The sequence below is a fragment of the Trachypithecus francoisi genome, unplaced genomic scaffold (assembly GCF_009764315.1).
Source record: "Trachypithecus francoisi isolate TF-2019V2 unplaced genomic scaffold, Tfra_2.0 Lachesis_group3, whole genome shotgun sequence".
In the NCBI taxonomy this organism is placed as follows: domain Eukaryota; kingdom Metazoa; phylum Chordata; class Mammalia; order Primates; family Cercopithecidae; genus Trachypithecus; species Trachypithecus francoisi.
The window spans coordinates 145,540,632-145,564,508 of record NW_022681468.1 but is presented as its reverse complement, the minus strand read 5'-3'; the positions used below and the strand labels follow the sequence as shown (position 1 = coordinate 145,564,508).

Below are 23,877 nucleotides of genomic sequence, written 5' to 3'. Positions count from 1 at the left end.
AAACGTAAATCTTTTTTTTTTGTTTTGTTTTGTTTTGAGACGGAGTCTCGCTCTGTCGCCCAGGCTGGAGTGCAGGGGCTGGATCTCAGCTCACTGCAAGCTCCGCCTCCCGGGTTTACGCCATTCTCCTGCCTCTGCCTCCCAAGTAGCTGGGACTACAGGCGCCCGCCACCTCGCTCGCAAAAAATACAATAGTTTTTTGTATTTTTTTAGTAGAGACGGGGTTTCACCGTGTTAGCCAGGATGGTCTCGATCTCCTGACCTTGTGATCCACCCGTCTCGGCCTCCCAAATTGCTGGGATTACAGGCTTGAGCCACCGCGCCCAGCCTTGAAAAAGTAAATCATTTTTTAAATTTTTAATAAAAAGATCAATCAAATGTTTAGTTATTTAAAACTTTTTTAAAATTGTTTTTGTAATTTGACACATAATGTACATATTTATGGGGTATATTGTGATGTTGCAATGCATGTATACATTGTAATTACTATTTCATCACTTTAAACATTTATCATTTCTTATTTCTTTTTTTTTTTTTTGAGACAAAGTCTGTCTCTGTCGCCCAGGCTGGAGTGCAGTGGTGCAATCTCGGCTCACTGCAATGTCTGCCTCCCGGGTTCACACCATTCTCCTGCCTCAGCCTCCCGAGTAGCTGGGACTACAGGCGCCCGCCACCATGCCCGGCTAATTTTTTCTTTTTTAGTAGAAATGGGGTTTCACTGTGTTCGCCAGGATGGTCTGGATCTCCTGACCTTGTGATCCGCCCGCCTCGGCCTCCCAAAGTGCTGGGATTACAGGCGTGAGCCACCGCGCCCGGCCCATTTATCATTTCTTTGTGGTGTTAACATTCAAAATTTTCTCATGGAGCTATCTTGAAATATACAACATTGTTATTAGCTATAGTCACCTTACTGTGTAATAGAACACCAGAACTTATTCTTCTAACTGTAACTTTGTACTATGACACTTTAAAGAATTTTGGTCCATTCAGAGCAGGTCCCTTAGTTTTTCACTGAGATTGTGGGATGGCTGTGTCTGGGTCTCGGTTTCCTTTTCTGTAAAATAGGGGGATAACACGACCTTCCTTACAGGACTGTTGTGAGAGTTAACCTTGTTACTACACCTGTTGCTCAGAAGGGTTGTAAATATGCACCTTCTGGAAGTAAGCAAATGAACTGAAGCATTGCTGCATATCACTCACAGATCCAGCTTTCTTGTGTTCTGTGAAGATTTAAATAACAAAAAATGCTTAGTAATTCACTTTTATTTTTAGCTCTTTGGTTCCTTTTGTACTGTGATGTATTAATATAAGCACTTAGCAAACTAACGGCGAAATACAAACATTTGATCTCTAATTTCTAACTCTAGTATCATAGTTATTCAGATAATGACTAGCTGGTTTGCTTTCAATCTGTTAAAACTGCGAGCTGTGGGTTAAATTGCTGAAGTAAGGTGACTATAAAAATACATTTACTTTTTTATACAAAGTTCCTTTCATTATGCTTGCAGACCGTATGACAGCCTTAATCATGATGTTGAATTTTTAATTTATTTAGTGGACTTACAGATTTTTATTAAGAATCAAGGCTTGGTTAGTTTATATTCTAGGCTGATACAAATTTGTGACCCTTTGTGTTATGAAACCAGAAGCTTGGTGTCATAGTGTGGCATATTAGTCATATTAGTCAGCCTTTGCTTCTTTAGTAGCGTCAGGGCCTCTTGCCTTGCATTTGCCATCTTGCCGCTCAGCTTCAAATGGCATGTCATAGTGTGCCTGGTGGTTGCTGAGACAATGGCCAGGCTACCTATGATTAAAACCGTCTTTAATCATAGGGCTGTGTCTGTCCCTATTAAACTTGAGCCTTCTAAGTTTTGTGGAGCTTTTAGAAAATAGTGTTTGATAATTGGTTTATATTTAGCTCAGTGATTGAGTTAGGCATAGAAAAGACAGTGTAGATCTTTTCTTTTTTTGAGACAGAGTCTCTTGCCCAGACTGGAGTGCAGTGGCTTGATCCTGGCTCACTGCAACTTCCGCCTCCTGAGCTCAAATGATTCTTGTTCCTCAGCATCCTGAGTGGCTAGGATTACGGGCGTGCACCACCACACCTACCTAATTTTTGTATTTTTTAGTAGAAATGGGGTTTCATCATATTGGTCAGGCTGGTCTCAGAACTCCTGGTCTCAAGTGATCTGCCCGCCTTGGCCACCCAAAGTGCTGGGATTACAGGTCTGAGCTGCTGCACCTGGCTAGATCTATTTTAAAGTGCCCTGAGTTAGAGTGGAATCCATGAAGGCTTGATCAGCTCTAGACTTTTTTTTTTTTTTTTTTTGAGACGGAGTTTTGCTCTTGTTGCCCAGGCTAGAGTGCAATGGCACGATCTCGGCTCACCACAACCTCTGCCTCCCAGGTTTAAGTGATTCTCCTGCCTCATCCTCCCGAGTAGCTGGAATTACAGGCATGTGCCACCACACCCAGCAAATTTTGTACTTTTAGTAGAGATGGGGTTTCTCCATATTGGTGAGGCTGGTCTTGGACTCCCAACCTCAGGTGATCTGCCCACCTTGGCTTCCCAAAGTATTGGAATTACAGGCATGTGCCGGCCTTGACTCCTTTTTTTTTTTTTTTTTTTTTGAGACAAAGTCTTGCACTGTACCTGGGCTGGAGTGCAATGGTGCAATCTCGACTCACTGCAACCTCCCACTCCTGGGTTACTCTTGGGCGACGAGAGCGAAACTCTGTCTCAAAAAGCAAAACAAAAAAAAACCCAGTATGGTACTGGTGTATGGAGAGACAGTAGATTAGTGGGATAGGATCAAAAGCCCAGAAGTAGACCAAGTATATATGAACATTTAGTGTATGGTAAGTCACAGGGTATCTTAAAATTTTTTTTGCTGCAATAGAATGCAATAGATGGGGTATTTTATAAACAGATTTATTTCGTATGGTTATGGAGGCTGAGAAGTCCAATATCAAGGTGCTGGCATCTGGTGAGGGCCTTCTTGTGCTATTATCCTGTGGCAGAAGGGCAAAAGAGCACAAAGGATTGCAGAACTCATCCTTTTATCAGGTATCTACTCCTAAGATAAAGGTATTAATAATCCATTCATGAGGGCTTTGCCTCTAACCATTTCTGAAAGATCCTACTTCTCAACACTGTTGGATTGGAGATTCAGTTTTCATCACATGAACTTACAGGACACATTCAAACCATAGCCCAGGGAGAAAATCATTATTTATTAAAGGGTTTTTAATAAATGATGCGGTGACAACTGGGTAGCCCTTTTGGAAAAAAATACAACTAGATCCGTGTCACACATCATACACAAGACAAAAACTCCAAATAGATCAGAGATCTAAATAAAAAAACAGTGAAACCCTACACATTCTAGAAAAAATTGGGGGTGAATTCTTAGGTGTAAGAAAAGACTTTATGGCTGGGCGAAATGGCTCATGCCTGTAATCCCAGCACTTTGGGAGGCGGAGGCGGGCGGATCACCTGAGGTTGGGAGTTTGAGACCAGCCTGACCAACATGGACAAACCCCGTCTCTACTAAAAATGCAAAGTTAGCTGGGCGTGGTAGTGCATGCCTGTAATCCCAGCTACTTGGGAGGCTGAGGCAGGAGAATTGGTTGAACCCAGGAGGCGGAGGTTGCAGTGAGCTGAGATCGCGTCACTGTACTCCAGTCAGCCTGGGCAATAGAACAAGACTCCGTCTCAAAAAAAAAAAAAAAATGTTTCTACTAAAAATACAAAAATGAGCCAGGCGTGGTGGTACATGCTTGTAATTGCAGCTACTGGGGAGGCTGAGGCAGGAGAATCGCTTGAATGTGGGAGGTGGAGGTTGCAGTGAGCTGAGATCGCACCATTGTACTCCAGCCTGGGCAAGAAGAGTGAAACTCCGTCTCAAAAAAAAAAAAGTCTGGTAAATTTTACTGCATAAATTTGTTGGGATGCATAGCACTTCATGGGGAAACAATAGAACATTTCCATCAAGAAAGCAAGAATGCCCATTACCTCTGCTGCTGTTCAACATTGTACTAGAGGTTTAGCTGACCCAATTAGATAAATCAGTTGTGAGGGCCTAAGGATTGGTAAAGAAGTAGAGCTATCTTTTGTTTCCAGATAAGGTAGCATACCTGGAAAACCCTAGAGAAGCAATGATAATCTAACTTCAGAGATAAATGAATTCAGTAAGGTAGCAGGATATTAACATATAAAAAAGCCAGTAGTTATTTTTGTTTATTTGTTTTGAGACAGGGTCTTTATGATAGTGAGTTGTCCAGGCTAGAGTGCAGTGGCACTATCATAACTCACTGCAGCCTTACCCTCCTGGGCTCAAGTGATCTTCCCACATTAGTCTCTCAAGTACCTGAGACTACAGGCATATACCACCACACCCAGCTAATTTTTTAATTTTTTTTTTTTTTTGTAGAGACCGGGTCTTGCCAATATGTTTTTATACACAAATAATAGCCACTTAGAGGACATAATAGGAAAATGCCCTATTTACAATAGCAACATGCAAGATGAAATACTTAGGAATAAATCTAAAGAGAAATGTGCAGAGCCTCTAATAGGGAAACTACTTTAAAACACTTCTGAAAGATAAAAAAATGTACTTGATCAAATGGAAAGACAGCTGTTATTCTTGGTTAGGGCAGCTCAGCATTATAAGATGTCAGTTCTCCCTACATTAATTTAAAAAGTTAATGCAGTACCAAAAAATACCAACAAACTTATTTCTTTGGAGTTAGTCAAGTTGATAATAAGGTTCACACAGAAAAGCAAGAATTGTTAATGGAAGTCTTTTTCTTTAGGATAACTGGGATGACGATGATGATGAAAAAAAAGAGGAAGCAGAAATAAAACCAGGTGAGCCACTGGGGCACCTCCATTTTTGTTTTTATGTCTTGCTGAGCATTTGTGACTTTTATTAAGACAAATGACAGAACGGTAACAAAATGGGAGATTTTGGTATTTAGAAACCAAGTGTCCTTCCATTCCCACTGTATTCTGTTTTCCCTGCAACTTTTCTGTATCTCCTCAAAATATAATCAGATTAGATACCTGCTGTATTTCTGTGTGAGTGCTAGGTATTGTTAGGAGGAAAGGGTAGAGGTTTTGGCATTAATTATAGTTGAATGATCTAAGCCCTGCCTATAGGATGGTGGGGAAATATGAAGAGATATTTGGATCTTAGGGGTCACGTTAGAGAGGAGAAGGAGTCGTCCCAGAAGTTTCCCATTATTTGTAAGAAAAATCACTGTTTGAAGCTGGGAAAGGTTTAGTCTCTTAACAGTATACAAGTATCATGTCTGTCTCATCAATAAACTGGAAAATACTCAGTATAACTGTCAATAAAACTTTTTTTTTACTTTTAGAGGTAAAAATTTCAGAAAAGAAAAAAATAGCAGAGAAGATAAAAGAAAAAGAACGGCAACAGAAGAAAAGGCAGGAAGAAATTAAAAAGAGGGTAAGTACTGTTTGTTTTCTAAAATACAGAATTCTCACATCGGTAGTGATATAGTTTCTAACAGGCTGCAAATATTACCTAGCAATTTGAAGGGCTCTGTAAAGACTGTAAGTGGATACCATAAGGTAGGTAAAATCCAAAACAAATTGATTTATGGTTTTTGCAAAAACATAACCCAGTTTTATATATGAGTGTCTTTTAAGTTTTGACAAACATTCAGGAACAGTCATGATAGTGCAGTGACTACAGTCAGTGATTTCTGCCATTGCCTGTAGTTCATTCTAGTCAACAGGATTAGATTTTTTTTTTTTTTTTTGAGACGGAGTCTTGCTCTGTCACCAGGCTGGAGTGCAGTGGCTCAGTCTCGGCTCAGTGCAATCTCTCTGCCTCCTGGGTTCACGCCATTCCCCTGCCTCAGCGTCCTGAGTAGCTGGGACTACAGGAGCCACGGCCAGCTAATTTTTTGTATTTTAGTAGAGATGGGGTTTCACCATGTTGGCCAGGATGGTCTCAATCTCCTGACCTTGTGATCCATCTGCCTCGGCCTCCCAAAGTGCTGCACTTTCAGGCGTGAGCCACCATGCCTGGCCAGGATTACTTTTTATTTGCAGTGAATATATTGAACAAAATATAAAAATTGTTCATTTCTGTGCCATGTAGCTATATAAATGTATTTGTTTTTGATTATTTGGCACAGGATCAGAAATATTTATTTGCGTGGTTTTTTTGTTTTTGTTTTTGTTTTTTAGACAGAGTCTCACTCTGTTGCCTAGGCTGCTGGAGTGCAGTGGTGTGATTTTGGCTCACTGCAGCCTCCACCTCCCAGGTTCAAGCAATTCTCATTCCCCAGCATCCCAGGTTGGAATTACAGGCACACGTAATCATGCCTGGCTAATCTTCGTATTTTTAGTAGTGATGGGGTTTCGCCACATTGGCCGGGCTGGTGTGAAACTCCTGACCTCAAGTGATCTGCCTGCTTCGACTTCCCAAAGTGCTGGGGGATTACAGGCATAAGCCACCACACCCAGCCTATTTTCTATTTCTTTTGTTTTTTTGGAGATGATGTTTCACTCTTATCACCCAGGCTGGAGTGCAGTGGTGTGATCTCAGCTCACTTCAACCTCCTGCTGGGTTCAAGCGATTCTCCTGCCTCAGCCTCCTGAGTAGCTGGGACTACAGGCGTGTGCCACCACACCCAGCTAATTTTTGTATTATCAGTGGAGATGGCATTTCACCATGTTGGCCAGGTTGGTCTCGAACTCCTGACCTCAGGTGATCAACCCGCCTTGGCCTCCCAGAGTGCTAGGATTATAGGTGTGAACCACTGCGCCTGGCCTATTTTCTATTTGAGAACACATTTACATAGCTCAAAAATTAAAACAGCCCAGGGTGGTTTGCTCACGCCTGTAATTGCAACGCTTTGGGAGGCTGAGGTGGGAGTATTGCTTGAGTCCATGGATTTGAGACCAGCCTGGACAACATAGGGAGACCCTGTCTCTACAAAAAGTAGAAAAATGAGCTGGGCATGGTGGTACATGCCTGTAGTATCAGCAGCTTGGGAAGCTAAGGTAGGACAATCGCATGAGCCCAGGAAGTTGAGGCTGCAGTGAGCCATGATTGTACCACTACACTCCAGCCTAGGTGATAGAGCAAGACCCTGACTCAAAAAAAAAAAGAAGGAAACGGCCGGGCACGGTGGCTCACGCCTGGAATCCCAGCACTTTGAGAGGCCGAGGTGGGCGGATCACAAGGTCAGGAGATCAAGACCATTCTGGCTAACATGGTGAAACCCCGTCTCTACTAAAAAATACAACAAATTAGCTGGGTGTGGTGGCGGGTGCCTGTCGTCCCAGCTACCTGGGAGGCTGAGGCAGGAGAATGGTGTGAACCCGGGAGGCGGAGCTTGCAGTGAGCAGAGATTGTGCCTGGGCGACAGAGTGAGGGTGACAGAGCAAGACTCCATCTCCATCCTGGGCGACAGAGTGAGACTCCATCTCAAAAAAAAGAAAAAAAAATTATATCCCAGTATAAAGAGAAGATAGATACACACTAAGCTGTCAACTGTCATCTCAGAGAAGTGGGTCTGGGAAACAAATGACATCTACTATTATATCTTTAAAATTTGTTATAATGATACTTTTATTTTATTTTATTTTTTTTTGAGACGGAGTCTCGCTCTGTCGCCCAGGCTGGAGTGCAGTGGCCGGATCTCAGCTTACTGCAAGCTCTGCCTCCTGGGTTTACGCCATTCTCCTGCCTCAGCCTCCCGAGTAGCTGGGACTACAGGCGCCCACCACCTCGCCCAGCTAGTTTTTTTGCATTTTTTTAGTAGAGACGGGGTTTCACCGTGTTAGCCAGGATGGTCTCGATCTCCTGACCTCGTGATCCGCCCGACTCGGCCTCCCAAAGTGCTGGGATTACAGGCTTGAGCCACCGCGCCCGGCCTATAATGATACTTTTATAATTAGACAATATGATGAAAAGGGGAAATGTTTTGAACCATTCTGTTGGACATTTAGGTTGTCTGTAAATTTATTTGAAATTATGAATAATACTCTAATGTACATTCTTGGGCTTACATATTTGTGTGCATCTTATTTCTTAAGGTAAATACCTAGAAGTAGAATGCTTGATTAAAGCATGTAAAAGTATTATTTAAGACTTGATACATATTACCAAGTTGCCCTAGAAAGGTTGTTCCAATACAGTTTTAGTAGCAGTTTATGAAAGTAATATTTTTACCTTTTCCACAGTCTCAATTCCTTATTTTTAAAAAAGGCTATAGAAGTAACCCCAGTCTTCCTGGGTACAAATCTGTCACATTACCAGCTGTGTTGCCTTCTATTATTGTGCACAGGTTGTTTCTCTGTGCCTCCATTGTTTATCTTTAAAATTGGGTTAAGAATATCTAAAGTGGGCCGGACGCGGTGGCTCAAGCCTGTAATCCCAGCACTTTGAGAGGCTGAGACGGGTGGATCACGAGGTAAGGAGATCGAGACCATCCTGGCGAACACGGTGAAACCCCGTCTCTACTAAAAAATACAAAAAACTAGCCAGGCGAGGTGGCGGGCGCCTGTAGTCCCAGCTACTCGGGAGGCTGAGGCAGGAGAATGGCGTGAACCTGGCAGGTGGAGCTTGCAGTGAGCTGAGATCCGGCCACTGCACTCCAGCCTGGGTGACAGAGCGAAACTCCGTCTCAAAAAAAAAAAAAAAAAAGAATATCTAAAGTGGGCCGGACGCGGTGGCTCAAGCCTGTAATCCCAGCACTTTGAGAGGCTGAGACGGGTGGATCACGAGGTAAGGAGATCGAGACCATCCTGGCGAACACGGTGAAACCCCGTCTCTACTAAAAAATACAAAAAACTAGCCAGGCGAGGTGGCGGGCGCCTGTAGTCCCAGCTACTCGGGAGGCTGAGGCAGGAGAATGGCGTGAACCTGGCAGGTGGAGCTTGCAGTGAGCTGAGATCCGGCCACTGCACTCCAGCCTGGGTGACAGAGCGAAACTCCGTCTCAAAAAAAAAAAAAAAAGAATATCTAAAGTGGACTGGGTGCAGTGGCTCATACCTGTAATCCCAACACTTTGGGAGGCTGAGGTGGGCGGATCACTTGAGGTCAGGAGTTCAAGACCAGCCTGGCCAACATGGTGAAACCCTGTCACTACTAAAACTACAAAAATTAGCTGGATGTGGTGGTGCATGCCTGTAATCCCAGCTACTTGGGAGGCTGAGGCACGATAATCATTTGAACCCAGGAGGCAGAGGTTGCAATGAGCCAAGATCGTGCCACTGCACTCCAGCCTTGGTGGCAGAGTGAGGCTCTGTCTTAAAAAAAAAAAAAAAAAAAAATCTAAAGTGTTTAGAGGAATGCCTGAAACAGTAATTACCAGTGTTCACTTTTATTTATAATTATATATGCTTATTTAAGAATTCATACAATACAAAAAGGTACTGGGTGCATCATAATCCCAGCGCTTTTTAAAAACTTTTGTCTCATTTTAGTTAGAAGAACCTGAAGAACCTAAAGTGCTAACACCAGAAGAACAATTAGCAGATAAACTGCGGCTAAAGAAATTACAGGAAGAGTCAGACCTCGAATTAGCAAAGGAAACTTTTGGTAAGACAGGAGTATGATTGCAATACAGTATTAAACTGTTACAGGTGAAAACCCCAGAAAGTTCAGAAAACATCTCCTTTTCTTAAAAGAAACATGATACTGGTTAATGTAGATATTAGAAAGCAGTTTTTAATCTCTGTGTATATTTGAGATTTCATTACATTTTCAGATTTTTGAATGATTGTTTTGAGTAAAAGATTATTAAGATAAGTCATTTATAGCAATGCAAGAAGGGCAAAAAGGAGTAGACTCAAATGAAGTTCACTGCTGCGTAGAATATTTTTATCAGCTGGATGAAATTTGCATGAAATGTGAGGTCTGTAGCTTTGAAATGGACTGTAGGGCTGTCCTGCTGTCTTAAGACTTAGACAGTAGGATGTTGCTCCAGGTGAGGCATACAGCTTTTTCTGTGCCTTCTTGTGCTCAGTGTCATTTCCTTCTGCAATCCTTCTTTGCCCTTACCATGCCCTGTCTTTAGAGGGCCTCCATTTCTGTGTGTGGTGTCTGCACCTGTGGTTAGTGCATGAGATAAAAGTGCAGCATCCTATCAATAGTTACATTCAGACTGTTCCAGAGTAAGAGACGTTGCTAGAGAAATAGTCAAAGACTTCACTTCATTTAACCAAGTTTGTCATTACCTGTTGAGTACTTTTCAGAGTAGATCATGTTGAAACAGTTAAATCACTGCAATTTATAGCCAAGAAGGAAAGCTCTAGTTATTCTGATACGTCTCCCCTACCTTCATGCTTTCTCTACTCTAAACAGATCAAAAGGCTGACTGTAGTGACTGTTTTCCTTTTCATGGGGAAGTGTGACCTTATCTGTTAGTGGATCTGTACACATACCGGGAGTTGCTATGAATGCTCCTGTGCACCATTGTATGCTTGGCAGGTCTTAACTGCACTTGTCTAATTATAGAGGGCTCTTGGCTGTTATTATGTGTCTTCCTAGGATGGTAAAAGCTGCCCATGTGTTTATTAAAGAGGCAGGTTTATGAAGTGTGCATAAAGCCTAGCATGGGACACCTGTTACAGACTAAAAGGTAAAAAACATGCATTTATACAGTCATTGTTAATAGGATTTTACTGTTGTGTTTCTCATACTAAAATACCACGTGATGTTAATAACTAACGTACTTGACATGGAGGATACAGAAGCATACTTATCTTAGTCTAAAACTCATGTGGGCCAGATTTTTTTTTTTTTCTAACAGGGTCTGGCTCTGTCACCCAGGCTAGAGTACAGTGGTATGATCTCTGCCTCGGGGCTCAAGCCATCCTCCCACCTAAGGCTCCCAAGTAGCTGGGACTACAGGTGTATGCCACCACGCCTGGGTAATTTTTGTGTTTTGGGTATTTTTTTGTAGATACAGGGTTTTACCATGCTGCCCAGGCTGTTGTTGAACTCCTGAGCTCAAGTGATCTGCCCGCCTTGGCCTCCTAAAGTGTTGGGATTACAGGTGGGAGCTACCATGCCCAGCCTAGGCCATTATTTCTTCTATTGGGATATAACATGTTTACCCCTTTTTAGCTTCTGGAGTTAGACAAATACTTTCACAGGATCCATCTTTGTTTCTTACTCTTTTTGTTCCCTCTCTCCCCACTTTACTGTGGGAGTGTTCTTGTACAAGAACAGAGGATCCCTTTTGTAATGTAATATGTTGTTTTGTTTTTAGAGAAAGGGTCTTGCTCAGTCATCCAGTCTAGAGTGCAGTGGCGTGACCATAGCTCACTGCAGCCTCAAACTCCTGGGCTTAAGCAATCTTCCCACCTCAGCCTCCTGGGTAGTGAAGGCTACAGGTGAATATCACCACACCTGGCTAATTTTATTTTATTTTTTTGAGGCAGAGTCTCACTGTGTCACCCACACTGGAGGGCAGTGGTGCAGTCTCGGCTCATTGCAACCTCCGCCTCCTGGGTTCAAGTGATTCTCGTGCCTCAGCGTCCCAAGTAGCTGGGAATACAGACACATGCAACCACCATGCCTGCCTAATTTTTGTATTCCCTCTTAGGCCGCCCAAACAAAGCACTGGGATTACAGGTGTGAGCCACTGTGTCTGGCCGATACATTGTTTTTAAATGAATAAAATACTTATTTATAAAGAAAACCTGTTATATAGAAATAGATGTCAAAATACTAAAATGACAAATTTGTGATACAGAATTATGTGCTTCCTTATGGATGCATTAAATAAGGTATAGTGGCAGGTCTAATAAATAATGTCATTTGAGAGTAATGATGACTGAACAATATTAATATTGTAAGATAATCTGTAATGTCAGGAGAGTGTGTGTAATCTCTCCTGGTAAGTCAAGTTTTGCTAATACCACTGTGATTTGTTGCCAGTCAATTGAAACTGAAGGAAATGCTGAATTACGGGTTAATAAAGATGTAACTTTTTTCTGATTTAAGTTCATAGCCCCCCTACTCCCACCCCGCACCCCGCCCTGCCCCGCTCCAGCCATTCTATCCAATGACTCCAGTGGCTCCAGGTTTAGAGCCTCTGCTTTAGAATGAAACAACAGGGTTATTCAGATAGCTGATTGGCTTGTAAGGTTTCAGTTTTAAAAATCCTAACCTCCTGATCCTTTTCAGTGCTTCTTTTCTCCTACAGGTGTTAATAATACAGTTTATGGAATAGATGCTATGAACCCATCTTCCAGAGATGACTTTACAGAGTTTGGAAAGTTACTAAAAGATAAAATTACACAATATGAAAAATCACTATATTATGCCAGTTTTTTGGAAGTCTTAGTTCGAGATGTGTGTATTTCATGTAAGTAATTCTAATCTCTGGCCCCTCTGGGTAGATTTTTAGTAGGATGTTATCTTCAGGAGGTTGAAGGTTATTTTTTATTTTCAAGGATACTATAATACAGACTCATGATTTGCTGTTTTTAGCAATTACCTTGTGAATGTTGGTCTGCAGATACACAGTGAATCTGAGTGCTGGATCTTTTTGTTTGTAGGGGTAGGAGGACTTCTTGTTTTACTATGGCTTCCTTAAGAGATACCTAGGCTTGTCAGCAAAGCAGCTAGTAAAACACTGGCCTATTCTTTTTATCTGATTATCACTTGAGAGGGGCTGGGAAGTATCTTTTGAGGGAAAGAGGTCTCTGGCCATGTAGGATTTGGGTTGGGTGAGACTTTGGCCACTGTTTTTTACATATCAGAATTAGACAGGGTGCAAGTTGCATGACAGGGCTGGCACCTATTCTCTGGGTCCGTGGTTGTGGTGCCACACCTTGACAGGAGTCATACATTTCTCCTGGGTGAATGGGAGTGACAGCCATGGGTGGTGAAGCAGGAACGTATGGAAGGGACTAACTGGTTTTGCTAGTATTTGCAGTTTTTTTTTTTTTTTTTGAGATGGAGTCTTGCTTTGTTGCCCAGGCTGGAATGCAGTGACACCATCTCAACTCACTGCAACTTCTGCCTCCTGGGTTAAAGCAGTTCTCCTGGCCTGGCGCAGTGACTCACATCTGTAATCCCAGCACTTTGGGAGGCCAAGGTGGGTGGATCATGAGGTCAGGAGATCGAGACCATCCTGGCTAACATGGTGAAACCCCATCTCTACTAACAATACAAAAAAAAAAAAAAATTAGCCGGGCGTGGTGGCGGGTGCCTGTAGTCCCAGCTACTTGGGAGGCTGAGGGAGGAGAATGGTGTGAACCCGGGCGGCAGAGCTTGCAGTGAGCTGAGATCACACCACTGTACTCCAGCCCGGGAGAACGAGCGAGATTCCATCTCAAAAAAAAAAAGCAATTCTTCCACTCAGCCTCCTGAGTAGCTAGGATTACAGGTGCCTGCCACCACGCCTGGCTAATTTTTTGTATTTTTAGTAGAAATGGGGTTTCACCATATTGGCCAGGCTGCTCTGGAACTCCTGACCTCAGGTGATCCCCCCACCTTGGTCTCCCAAAGTGCTGGGATTACAGGTGTGAGCCACCATGCCCACAGCCTATTTGCAGTTTTTAAGATGGGGAAAGAGGAATCCTACACAATGGATTGGGTTTTCTTTGAGAAGTTATCACTACGCTGAGGGCTCTACATTTGATTGGTAACGTGCCCAGAGTTGACATTTTATTCTGCATGTACTATTTTTTTTCTGGTTTTTGGAGGCGTTCTCTTACCAAAACTGAACACTTTCTAGTAGCTAAAAACTGGTGTTTCTTTCCAGCTTCATATTTTCATAAGGCTGATAATGCTGTCCACTGAACAGGACCATTTCTTGGTAGGACATGGAGATGGTCACTGTTCTCATTCTAATTCCCATGCAAGAAAATGGAGACATCATGGGATAGGGTGTTGTCATTGTAGGTTTAATTGTCATTCCGGCCGGGTGCGGTGGCTCATGCCTGTAATCCCAGCACTTTGGGGGGCTGAGGCCAGTGGATCACCTGAGGTCAGGAGTTTGAGACTAACCTTGCTAACATGGTAAAACCCAGTCTCTTCTAAAAAAAAAAAAAAAAAAAGACAACAATTAGCTGCGTGTGGTGGTGCGCATCTGTAATCCCAGCTACTCAGGAGGCTGAGGCAGGCCAATTACTTGAATCTGGAAGGTGGAGGTTGCAGTAAGCCGAGATCATACCACCGTACTCCAACCTGGTGACAGAGCGAGACTCCGTCTCAAAAAAAATAAAATAGGCTGGGCGTGGTGGCTCACGCCTGTAATCCCAGCACTTTGGGAGGCCGAGGCAGGGGTATCACCTGTCAGGAGATCGAGACCATCCTGGCTAACACAGTGAAACCCCGTCTCTACTAAAAATACAAAACATTAGCTGGGTGTGGTGGCGGACACCTGTAGTCCCCACTACTTGGGAGGCTGAGGCAGAAGAATGGCATGAACCCAGGAGGCAGAGCTTGCAGTGAACCGAGATGGTGCCACTGCACTCCAGCCTGGGCAACAGAGTGAGACTCCATCTCAAAAAATAAAAAATAATGTAAATAATAATAATTGTCATTCCATGTTTATTTGTCTGTTCTGATTACTGGGGGTATGTTAATGGAAGGGCATGTTATCCTCCCCCATTTGTTTAGACTAAGGAAGGACAGTAGGAACATTGTGAGCTATAAAAGACAGTTTCTATTTGGTTGAACAGTGGTGTGTTGGTGATTACAGGTCATCATTATAAATAAATTTTATTTTCAAGAGACCGGGTCTAGCAGTGTTGCCCAAGCTGGTTTCAAATTCCTGGGCTTAAGTGATCCACCCACCCAAAGTGTTGGGATTACAGGCATGTGCCACTGTGCCCAGCCACCTTATGTTTAAAAAGAAGAAATTCATGGTCCTTTCAAAGTTACTGAAGTTTAACAATGAATAAATTGGACTTCTCATAACACTTTTGGAATGTACATTTTGGGATATATAGGTATATGTGGAATGTATATATTTAGCTTTAACTTTTCAAAATGCTTAAAAATTCACGTTTAATGGTATGCCCTTTTTTTTTTTTAAGTGGAAATTGATGACTTGAAAAAAATTACCAATTCACTGACTGTGCTTTGCAGTGAAAAACAGAAGCAAGAAAAGGTAAGAGCAAGCTGTGTAGGGAAATGTGTATTAAATTAGAGTGGGGTTATAGGTCTAACATTCAACAAATGTAATAGGAGCCTGTCCTAATTACTTAAAAGTCAAGCAACTCACTAATACCATTTAAGTTAGACTAGAACAGGAGTATGGGTGCTATTACTGTCCTTTTGTTTCCAGACATGTTCCCCTTTTCTGAGTTCACAGAAATTGCTGAAATCATAGACTGGGTTCATATTCTAGCTCTGCCACTTAATAGTTATAGGTAAATCGGCTTTTCTAAGCTTCATTTTTCTCCCTTGTAAAAGAGGGACAATAATACTCACTTTGCAGAATATTTATAAAAGTAAGAGCTGTCAAGTAAAGGTTAGCTTTGTGATTTTAAATTGGGGGGTGCTTATCCACACTTTTCTAAATTTGCTTCAGTGAAGTTGAGGCTTTCTACCAATAACTTATAACCCCTGCTGGTGGGCTAGGTATCCAGAGCAGGAACAAGGACCCAGATCAAGTTTTGGAGAGACTGACTCTGGGAGACTTTTTAGAGACCTGTTCAGGTTCAAAAAACATGTAGGCTCGGTTGTCCCTTACAGAACTAGTGTGTCTGGGACTAAAGGTTTTTGTGTGTCTATGAGGGTTGCTATACCAGGTAAGATGCCCATAGCACATAAAGTTTCATGAATTAACTCTCTTTCATCTTTAGCAAAGCAAAGCCAAAAAGAAGAAGAAAGGTGTGGTTCCTGGAGGGGGATTAAAAGCCACCATGAAAGATGATCTGGCAGATTATGGTGGTTATGATGGAGGATATGTACAAGACTATGAAGACTTCATGTGACATTTTATCTTTTCTTGGTATCATCTTTATGTTGCCCACAATCCCTTGAACATGTAGCACAACTTCCTTTCCTTTCAGTTCTGCCAAATGCTACAATCAGAAGTGCAGTATATTTTGTGCTGGTTATTTAACCCCTTGACACTTAGGTGCTAATGTGCAAATGAGGGAACTTGGATCTTGCTGCCAAGGGGTTAAAATTGGAACCTAAGTTGCTACTAAATCATAGTTCAAAACAAACCTAATAATGTTGTCATTGTTGCTATCTGATTTCATAGCAGCAGTCACTAAATAAATTGGAAACAAAAGGTTGCAACATGACAAAAAAACTGTGTAGTATTTACCAGCACCATTCAGTAATACAGCCTTAACCATACCTCCTTGAACTACTTCGTAACTTGTCAAGAAAAGCAGTTTGCAGCAAGGGCATGTGGTGTGCACCTAGTATTAAAATTGCTTTGTCTTAAAATTGAACATGAGGACATTAAAAATACATTGTGAAGAAGACTGCTTATCTCAGAGTGAAGATACTGCGGCTGAAAAGCACTAGTTTGATATAAAATTAAAATGACCAAAACCCTCCAGCTTTGAAGCTAAAGAAGGTAACCTTTCCATTATTGCATTACATGTTGTGGAATTTCTTGAGTGCAAAGACTGTCTAGTTATTTATCAGGCTATTTCTACTGATGAAGTGCTTCAGGTGGGGGAGGGAAACTTAAATTTTTATTTGACTGATTTAAGTGTCTGAAAAACAAATCTTTGTTCTCTTAGGCTGCAATGGAACAACTTTACCAGGGTTTTGGCATTTCCTTTCCTTTATAAAACATGCTCAGCAAACTGCACCAGTTAACTACAGTTTGGTAAATTGTTATGTTAACAATTATGACATCTGCAATGTTTTATAAAGCAACTAATTTAATAAAATCAGTATTGTGAGGACTTAAATTTTGTGTTACCTCCCAAGAGATACTTTTTGAGAGTATAGAATACAGCTCTTGGGAGTACAGTTCTCTACATACTTAATAAATGCTTGACATAGTTACAGCTTTAAAACATGAGTGATTTGCCAGGTCGTTAATAATGTCACCATAGAGCAACAAAGGTATAGGGCTGCCTTCCTCTTATTTATTTGGGGAAATTATTTTGTTATTTAGATACTAAGGCCTAATTAAGTACCTATAAGAACTATTTATTTGGAGTAACTGAGCCTATAACTCAGGTTTATGGCTAAGTATAGATTGGGGAATCTTTATTATGTCTTCTCCTAAGCAGTTTAACCAAATGTGTGGTTAGTGTTTTTTTATTCCCCTAAGACAGAAAGAACAAAAAATGTTTTAAATTTCTCTTATATAGGAAATAGGAACGTCAAAGCTCTGTAGACTACTTACCAAGTGGAAAACAAGACCATCTGAGTGATTTGAGGAATTAACAAAAAGTAGTGACTACATAGCAATAATTATAGTAAATAAAGATTCTTTTAAGGCAGACAAGGGCTAAGATTTCCTTAGCAGTAATAATGACATACAATGAATTGAAAATCTATTTTATTACAGAAAGATCAGTTTCTAACAAATGAAAATGTATCACCTGTTCCTTAACTGTGTAAATAATATTAAATTTCTTTGAAACTGGAATCTGCAGGTACAGGTATATTCTTTAATCACTATGGGATCATCTAAAGTAGAAGCTGTCCTGAGGAAGCGGAAGCTTTTGATCTTAATACTAGTATCTATATAAAATGGTATAGATGAACAGTCATCTAAAATCAATCCATTTTAAATAGGAATTTCCTTCTGAAAAGTTTCTTATTTGCTGCCTACTACCCACAAAGGACTGATATGGTACAGTACTGGGATTGTTCAACTTTAACAAAGATCTCCAATGCCTTATTCTACTCATCACATCTGTCAGAACCTGCTAACAGTACAAGAAAACAGGCACCTATGAAATCATCTAACCTGCTAGCATGTCCTTTAGACAGCAACCTGTCTGAGGGTCCTTCAGAAGCACATTTACGATTTCATAAAACTTGTGTTCATATGCCAACTTGTAATACAGGTAAACATCTTCACAATATGTGAGTAATTTCTTCAGGTTTTCCATGACCATGTCAGTAGGCTGATGTTGTTTATATCTAGATAAAGAAACATAATGTACAGGTTAAGATAACTGTTGTTTTTTTGTTTTGTTTGAGACAGAGTCTTAACTCTGTTGCCCAGGCTGGAGTGCAGTGGAGCAGTCTTGGCTCACTGCAACCTCTGCCTGCTCGGTTCAAGTGATTCTTGTGCCTCAGCTTCCCGATAGCTGGGATTACAGGTATGTGTCACCACCCTGGCTAATTTTTGTAATTTTAGTAGAGACAGGGTTCTGCTATGTTGGCTAGGCTGGTGTTGAACTCCTGGCCTCAAGTTACCTGTCAGCCTCAGCCTCCTAAAGTGCTTGGATTACAGGCGTGAATCACTGTGCCTGCCCGTTTTTTTTTTTCCCCCCCTTTTCTTTTCTTTTCTTTTAAATAAAAGATGGAGGTCTCACAGTGTTAACCAGGCTGGAGTACAGTGGCTTTTCAGAGGTGTGAACTCCTGGGCTCAAGTGCTTCTCTTGCAGCCTCCCAAGTAACTAGGACTACAAGTGTGTACCACTGTGCCCACCATTTTGAGTAAGGGCTGTCAGCTCTGAAGTACCACTTACTATTACCTATAGAGAAGAGGGTGCTGGAGTCTGGGTTATCTTAGACTAACACACATGAGTATGTTAATGCTCACCTTATAGAGTAAGTTTAGTACTCCAAAAGGCACCTCTGATGTTTTAGTGTTTTTTGTTTCTTTTTTTTGAGGTAAGAGTCATACTCTGTTGCCAGGCTGGAGTGTAGTGGCACGATCTCGGCTTAATGCAGCCTCTGCCCCCAGGTTCAAGTGATAATCCTGCCTCAGTCTCCCAAGTAGCTGGGACTACAGGCGCCCACCACCACACCCAGCTAGTTTTTATATTTTTAGTAGAGACAGGGTTTCACCATGTTGGTGAGGCTGGTCTTGAACTCCTGACCTCAAGTGATTCTCCCACCTCAGCCTCCCATAGTGCTAGGATTATAGGCGTGAGCCACTGTGCCTGGCCATTGTTTTAGGTTTTTGGCAATGAGTAGCTATCCTCCCATTTTAAAGTATAAAGCACTATATAAAGCAAACTGTTCTTGTTCATCTGTTTGCATAAATCTGTTAAAAGACTCTTCCCAATAAGGATTCTTGATAATTGCTTTGCATTTTAAGTAGAGGTAATCTAAAGGCATGGTGTACTTAGCCATAAAATTCTTACACTTGTCTCACCTCAAAGCAGAGGCAAGGATAAATGTTTACAGTCAACTTTTAATACTTACTTTTTGGAAATCTCTTCAAATATACTGGACTTTAATAACCTTTGCTGCTTAAATTCTTCCAAGTAATTAAAGTCTCCTTTAAGTATCACTTGCTGGTATAAAATTTCAGCCCAATCTGGAACAAAATCATAGGCCTCAGCCACAATAGAAGCCTTAAAAGGAGAGAAGTGAAGAAGGACACACCATCAGAGCCCATCTGATGTAAAATCAAAAACAAACTGTTGTAGAAAACAATGCTGTATACTCACTTGTGTAGTGAATATGATCATTACCAATTATGTAAAAAGGCTCTATGTATTGGAGGTGGTGAAAAGTCTGGTGTGTGTTTGGCATTTTCCCTCCCATAAATCCCCAAATTATCTTAAACCCTTTTTAAAAAAAGAGACATGGTCTCATTATGTTGCCCAGGCTGGACCAGAAATTCCTGGGCTCAGGATCCTCCCGCCTCAGCCTCGTGCATATGTGGGACTACAGGCATGTGCCACCATGCCCAGCTTTCAGTGTTTTTAATCTTCCTCACAATGAATTGAGACTGCTAAGAATATATCACTCCCAGTAACTCAGCAGTATAAGGAACAGTGAAAGGGCTGATTCCCTGATAATTCACTTCTTTAAAGGGCTAGAACCAATTTCCCTGACTTCCCATACTAACCTGAGTGTGCCATTCTGTAACTGCTAGGGCTAGGAGGTTCTTGCAGGACCACTAGCAAGAGTATTACTCTGAACCTCAACTGTCTTAAGACAGTGGTCTCCCACCTTTCTGGCATCAATGACAGACTGGGAGGGGATGGTTTTGGGATGAAAATGTTCCACCTCAGATAATCAGGCATTAGATTTTCATAAGGAGCCCTTGTATGTGCAGTTCACAACAGGGTTTATACTCCTATAAAAATATAGTCCTGTTACTGATCTGACGGGAGGTGGTGCTCAGGCCAGTAATGCTTGCTTGGTGCTCACCTGCTGTGCGGCCTGGTTCCCAGCAGGCCATGGACCAGTACCAGTCTGCAACCTGGGGGTTGGGGAGAGATGGTCTAAAGGGCCAAAGGTGTCTGCTTCTCTGCTGTTGTAATGGCACAGGAAAGGGAGACAGCACTGTCTTACCATTCTCTAACCTCTGCCCAACAATATACTAGAGAGAAATACATCAAATTGACATTTTCTGTTGGTATCAGAGAGTTAAGTCAGAACTGGACTGTCCTGGTTCTGTCACTAGCCCTGAGACCTTACCTCTGGGTTCCATGAGTGGGACAGAAGGAGAAAGGATGCTAGCAGTGCTGCCTCGAGTTTGCTTTCTTGCTCACCTGGTAGAACCGAGGTAGGGCCAGAATACAGTCCATTAGCTTGTGGCGGCCCAAGTTGATAAGCATTGTGTTCTGGCCAGTGTTCAGAAAGTGAATCTGCAGAGTTATCAACTTGGTGAGCCGCTGACAGTGCTGGGCCTGTCGCACACAAGAGTCCTGAGGAACAAGGGTGGAGAGAGGCACAGGTAGAGAAAGACGTAGTTGTTACCTCCTGTGTGAACCCTCACAAGAGTATTCACCCCTTCTGTTCCTGGTTGGCCTATGATGCCCTCCCCCTTCCCTTGGAAGAGCCCAAGGACAAAAGGAAAGAATTTTACTGTAGACAGCAAGTCCCAAGGCCAGTCTGGAGAAAGCCTTTGGTTACCTTGGCATAACTCTCTGCTGCATCCAGCATCAGAGTCAGGGCCTTCAGCAGCAGTTGCTTCAGCTGGTGCCCATCCTTGAGACTGTCCTCTGTAAGGGAAATAAAGATTTGCCAAGTCTGACTCCCAAAGCTGACCGTTATCATCCCACTCGTAGTGATGGGGGCTAGAATAGAAACATCCCAGTCATGTTCACAGCGAGGCAGGAATACCTCACTCAGATAACGGTTATTGGGCTGGAAACGCATACGCTTATTGTAACTTCACTCTGAAGTAGGATTCAGTGGCCCCTCTAATGCCTCATTTCTCCGAAACATCAAGGAAGACTTACATGGTATCAATATGCATGTTGGTTCCTGGTGAATGATACCCTGGATATACAGGCTAGATAGATCCAAGAGGACAATCCTAAGGTGCAAATGCCTTCCAAGTCTCTGTTCCATCTGTCTGCCCAAGTGGGGTTCCTGCTGAGTGACATAGCCGCCTCAAGATTCTTTTTTTTGTTTTTTGAGACAGTCTCACTCTGTCACCCAGGCTGGAGTGTACTGCTGCAATCTTGGCTCACTGCAACCTCCACCTCCTGGGTTCAAGTGATTCACCTGCTTCAGCCTCCCGAGTAGGTGGGATTACAGGTGCACACTGCCACACCCGGCTCATTTTTTTTTTTGTATTTTAGTAGAGGCAGGGTTCCACCATGTTGCCCAGGCTGGTCTTGAACTCCTGAGCTCAGGCAATCCACCTGCCTTGGCCTCCCAAAGTGCTAGGATTACAGGCATGAGCCACCGCACCGGGCCACCTACCTCAAGATTCTAATAGCCAATCTCATAGGCTCGTCCTCCTTTGCTGTAAGAATTTTATCCAGGGCCTGGCGTGGTGGTTCATGCCTGTAATCCCAGCACTTTGGGAGGCCAAAGTGGGTGGATTACAAGGTCAGGAGTTCAAGACCAGCCTGGCCAACATAGTCAAACCCTGTCTCTATTAAAAATACAAAAAATCCCATCCTGGCTAACACAGTGAAACCCCGTCTCTACTAAAAAAATACAAAAAACTAGCTGGGCATGGTGGCAGGCGCCTGTAGTCCCAGCTACTCGGGAGGCTGAGGCAGGAGACTGGCGTAAGCCCGGGAGGCGGAGCTTGCAGTGAGCTGAGATCCGGCCACTGCACTCCAGCCTGGGCGACAGAGCGAGACTCCATCTCAAAAAAAAAAAAAAAAAAATTAGCCAGGCATGGTGGCAGTTGCCTGTAATCCCAGCTACTTGGGAGGCTGAGGCAGGAGAATCATTTGAACCTGGGAGGCGGAAGCTGCAGTGAGCTGAGATCACGCCATTGCATTCCAGCCTGGGTGACAGTGCAAGACTCCGTCTCAAAAAACAAACAGACAAAAATACAAGTTAGCCAGGTGTGGTGGCGCATGCCTGTAGTCCCAGCTACTTGGGAAGCTGAGGCAGGAGAATTCACTTAAACCCGGGAGGCAGAGGTTGCAGTGAGCTGAGATCATGCCACTGCACTCCAGCCTGGGGACAGAGTGAGACTCTGTCTCTAAATAAATAAATAAATAAATAAAATAAATAAGCAAGCAAGCAAGCAAGCAAGCAAGCATTTTACCCGGCTAGCAGCACTGTTCTAGTAGTGCTGCTGTGACCTCACTCACCCCAGGGCTGAGACTCAATCAATTTCAGTTGGATGCGGGCAGCTGCCTCGTGGTTCTCGCCAATCTCCCGGCACATGCTGAAGCACAGGGCAATCATATTGTGCTTCTCACTGTCTCCAGGACGGCAGCGTTTGATGTAGTCCAGCAGGGCTGTCTTCAGGGTACCACTCTGCCCAGAATAAAAGGGAATAGCAAGGTGTCAGTCAGGGATTGCAAGGCAGACAGGACTAGCTGAGTCATCTGGTTCTGCATTCCTTAAAAACTCCCAAGAAAAAGGGAGAGAGGAGCAAAAATGAGAATGAATACAAGTTTTATGCTGTCCCAAGTATGAGGAAACAGGCATGTGCGCTTTCCTGTTGGGAGTGTGAAAGGCAAAACTTTTCTAAAGGGAGAAGCCTTAAAAGTACACCCGCATAAGCTGATCTAACAGTTCAATTTCTAGGAATCTATCCCTAAAGAGATAAGCAGAGAAGATGAATGTAACAGGGATATTTAATAGCAAACAATTAGAAACAATCCAGATGTCCAAAATCAGGGGAAGAGAGTACCATGTAGCCATTAAAACTTATGTAGGAGATGATTTGTTGATTTGGGAAATAGTCATGATATACTTTGTTAAGTGAGAAAAGCAGGATATTTCATATCTTCACTGTATAAGTTTTATTAAAATGTAATTATATATAGATGTTTTCAGGTACACGTTCAAAGAAAGGGCCTGTACCAAATTGTGACTGTCTCCAGATGATGGACAGACACTGAGGGCTTTTTCTGTGTTGTTCTGTTTTCCAAGTGTCTTACCTGGAATATGCATTATTTTTGTAACCCGGAAAAAGTTATTAAAGGAGTATTTAAATGCAGAAGGAAAACTGTCTAAAAAACAATTTTAAAAACCCTCTGGGGGATCTTGAAGATGCACCTATGTCCAGGACTTGCTCCTCAATTGATGACTAGATTGGTCTGTCCTGAAATCGGCCCATTATTAAAGAGAGATTTTTTTCTGCTTTGTCTCCTAATCCTGCCTGGCTGGGCCCATGTTTCCAGAAGCCGAAGGTGAAATGAGCAGAAGCAATGAGTCATCCAGACAAATGATCTGGAAACAGGTACTGTGAGGGGATATGGTTGGTGTCACAGAGCACACTCAGGACAGACGGGCTCTCAGAACCCAAGACCTAACCAAGTCAGGCCTTTGCTTCCAAGCCGCCTTCCTGTTCATCATAATAAATGGCTCCACAGCTTTTTGGTCTAAA

The 23,877-nt window shown here is 42.6% G+C and overlaps 2 protein-coding genes and 1 long non-coding RNA gene across 8 annotated transcripts in view; 2 read left to right on the top strand and 1 right to left on the bottom strand.

The window, feature by feature from the left end:
- The window catches only part of EIF3J (eukaryotic translation initiation factor 3 subunit J), a 25,949-nt gene extending 8,369 nt beyond the window's left edge, over window positions 1–17,580 (top strand). Inside the window, exons 3-8 of the mRNA XM_033190289.1 lie at window positions 4,819–4,873; window positions 5,383–5,474; window positions 9,473–9,587; window positions 12,202–12,363; window positions 15,047–15,120; window positions 15,818–17,580. Of these exons, the coding sequence (XP_033046180.1) occupies window positions 4,819–4,873; window positions 5,383–5,474; window positions 9,473–9,587; window positions 12,202–12,363; window positions 15,047–15,120; window positions 15,818–15,949 (630 nt within the window). The 3' untranslated portion in view covers window positions 15,950–17,580. The remainder of the gene's footprint in view (window positions 1–4,818; window positions 4,874–5,382; window positions 5,475–9,472; window positions 9,588–12,201; window positions 12,364–15,046; window positions 15,121–15,817) is intronic.
- Window positions 15,153–23,877, bottom strand: part of SPG11 (SPG11 vesicle trafficking associated, spatacsin) — a 108,816-nt gene continuing 100,091 nt past the window's right edge. For 3 of the 6 annotated variants that reach the window (XM_033190267.1, XM_033190268.1, XM_033190269.1), the window contains 5 exons: window positions 22,631–22,799; window positions 20,982–21,070; window positions 20,618–20,773; window positions 19,317–19,468; window positions 17,474–18,080 (listed from right to left, as the gene is read on the bottom strand). In XM_033190267.1, the coding sequence (XP_033046158.1) occupies window positions 17,900–18,080; window positions 19,317–19,468; window positions 20,618–20,773; window positions 20,982–21,070; window positions 22,631–22,799 (747 nt within the window). In that variant the 3' untranslated portion in view covers window positions 17,474–17,899. Of the gene's footprint in view, window positions 15,514–17,473; window positions 18,081–19,316; window positions 19,469–20,617; window positions 20,774–20,981; window positions 21,071–21,310; window positions 21,444–22,630; window positions 22,800–23,877 lie in introns of those variants that run through there. The other 3 variants (XR_004432035.1, XR_004432032.1, XR_004432034.1) reach the window with 3 other exon arrangements.
- Window positions 18,080–23,877, top strand: LOC117070745. The gene is made up of 2 exons (XR_004432039.1): window positions 18,080–18,262; window positions 23,672–23,877. It is a non-coding gene; the product is annotated as an uncharacterized LOC117070745 (long non-coding RNA).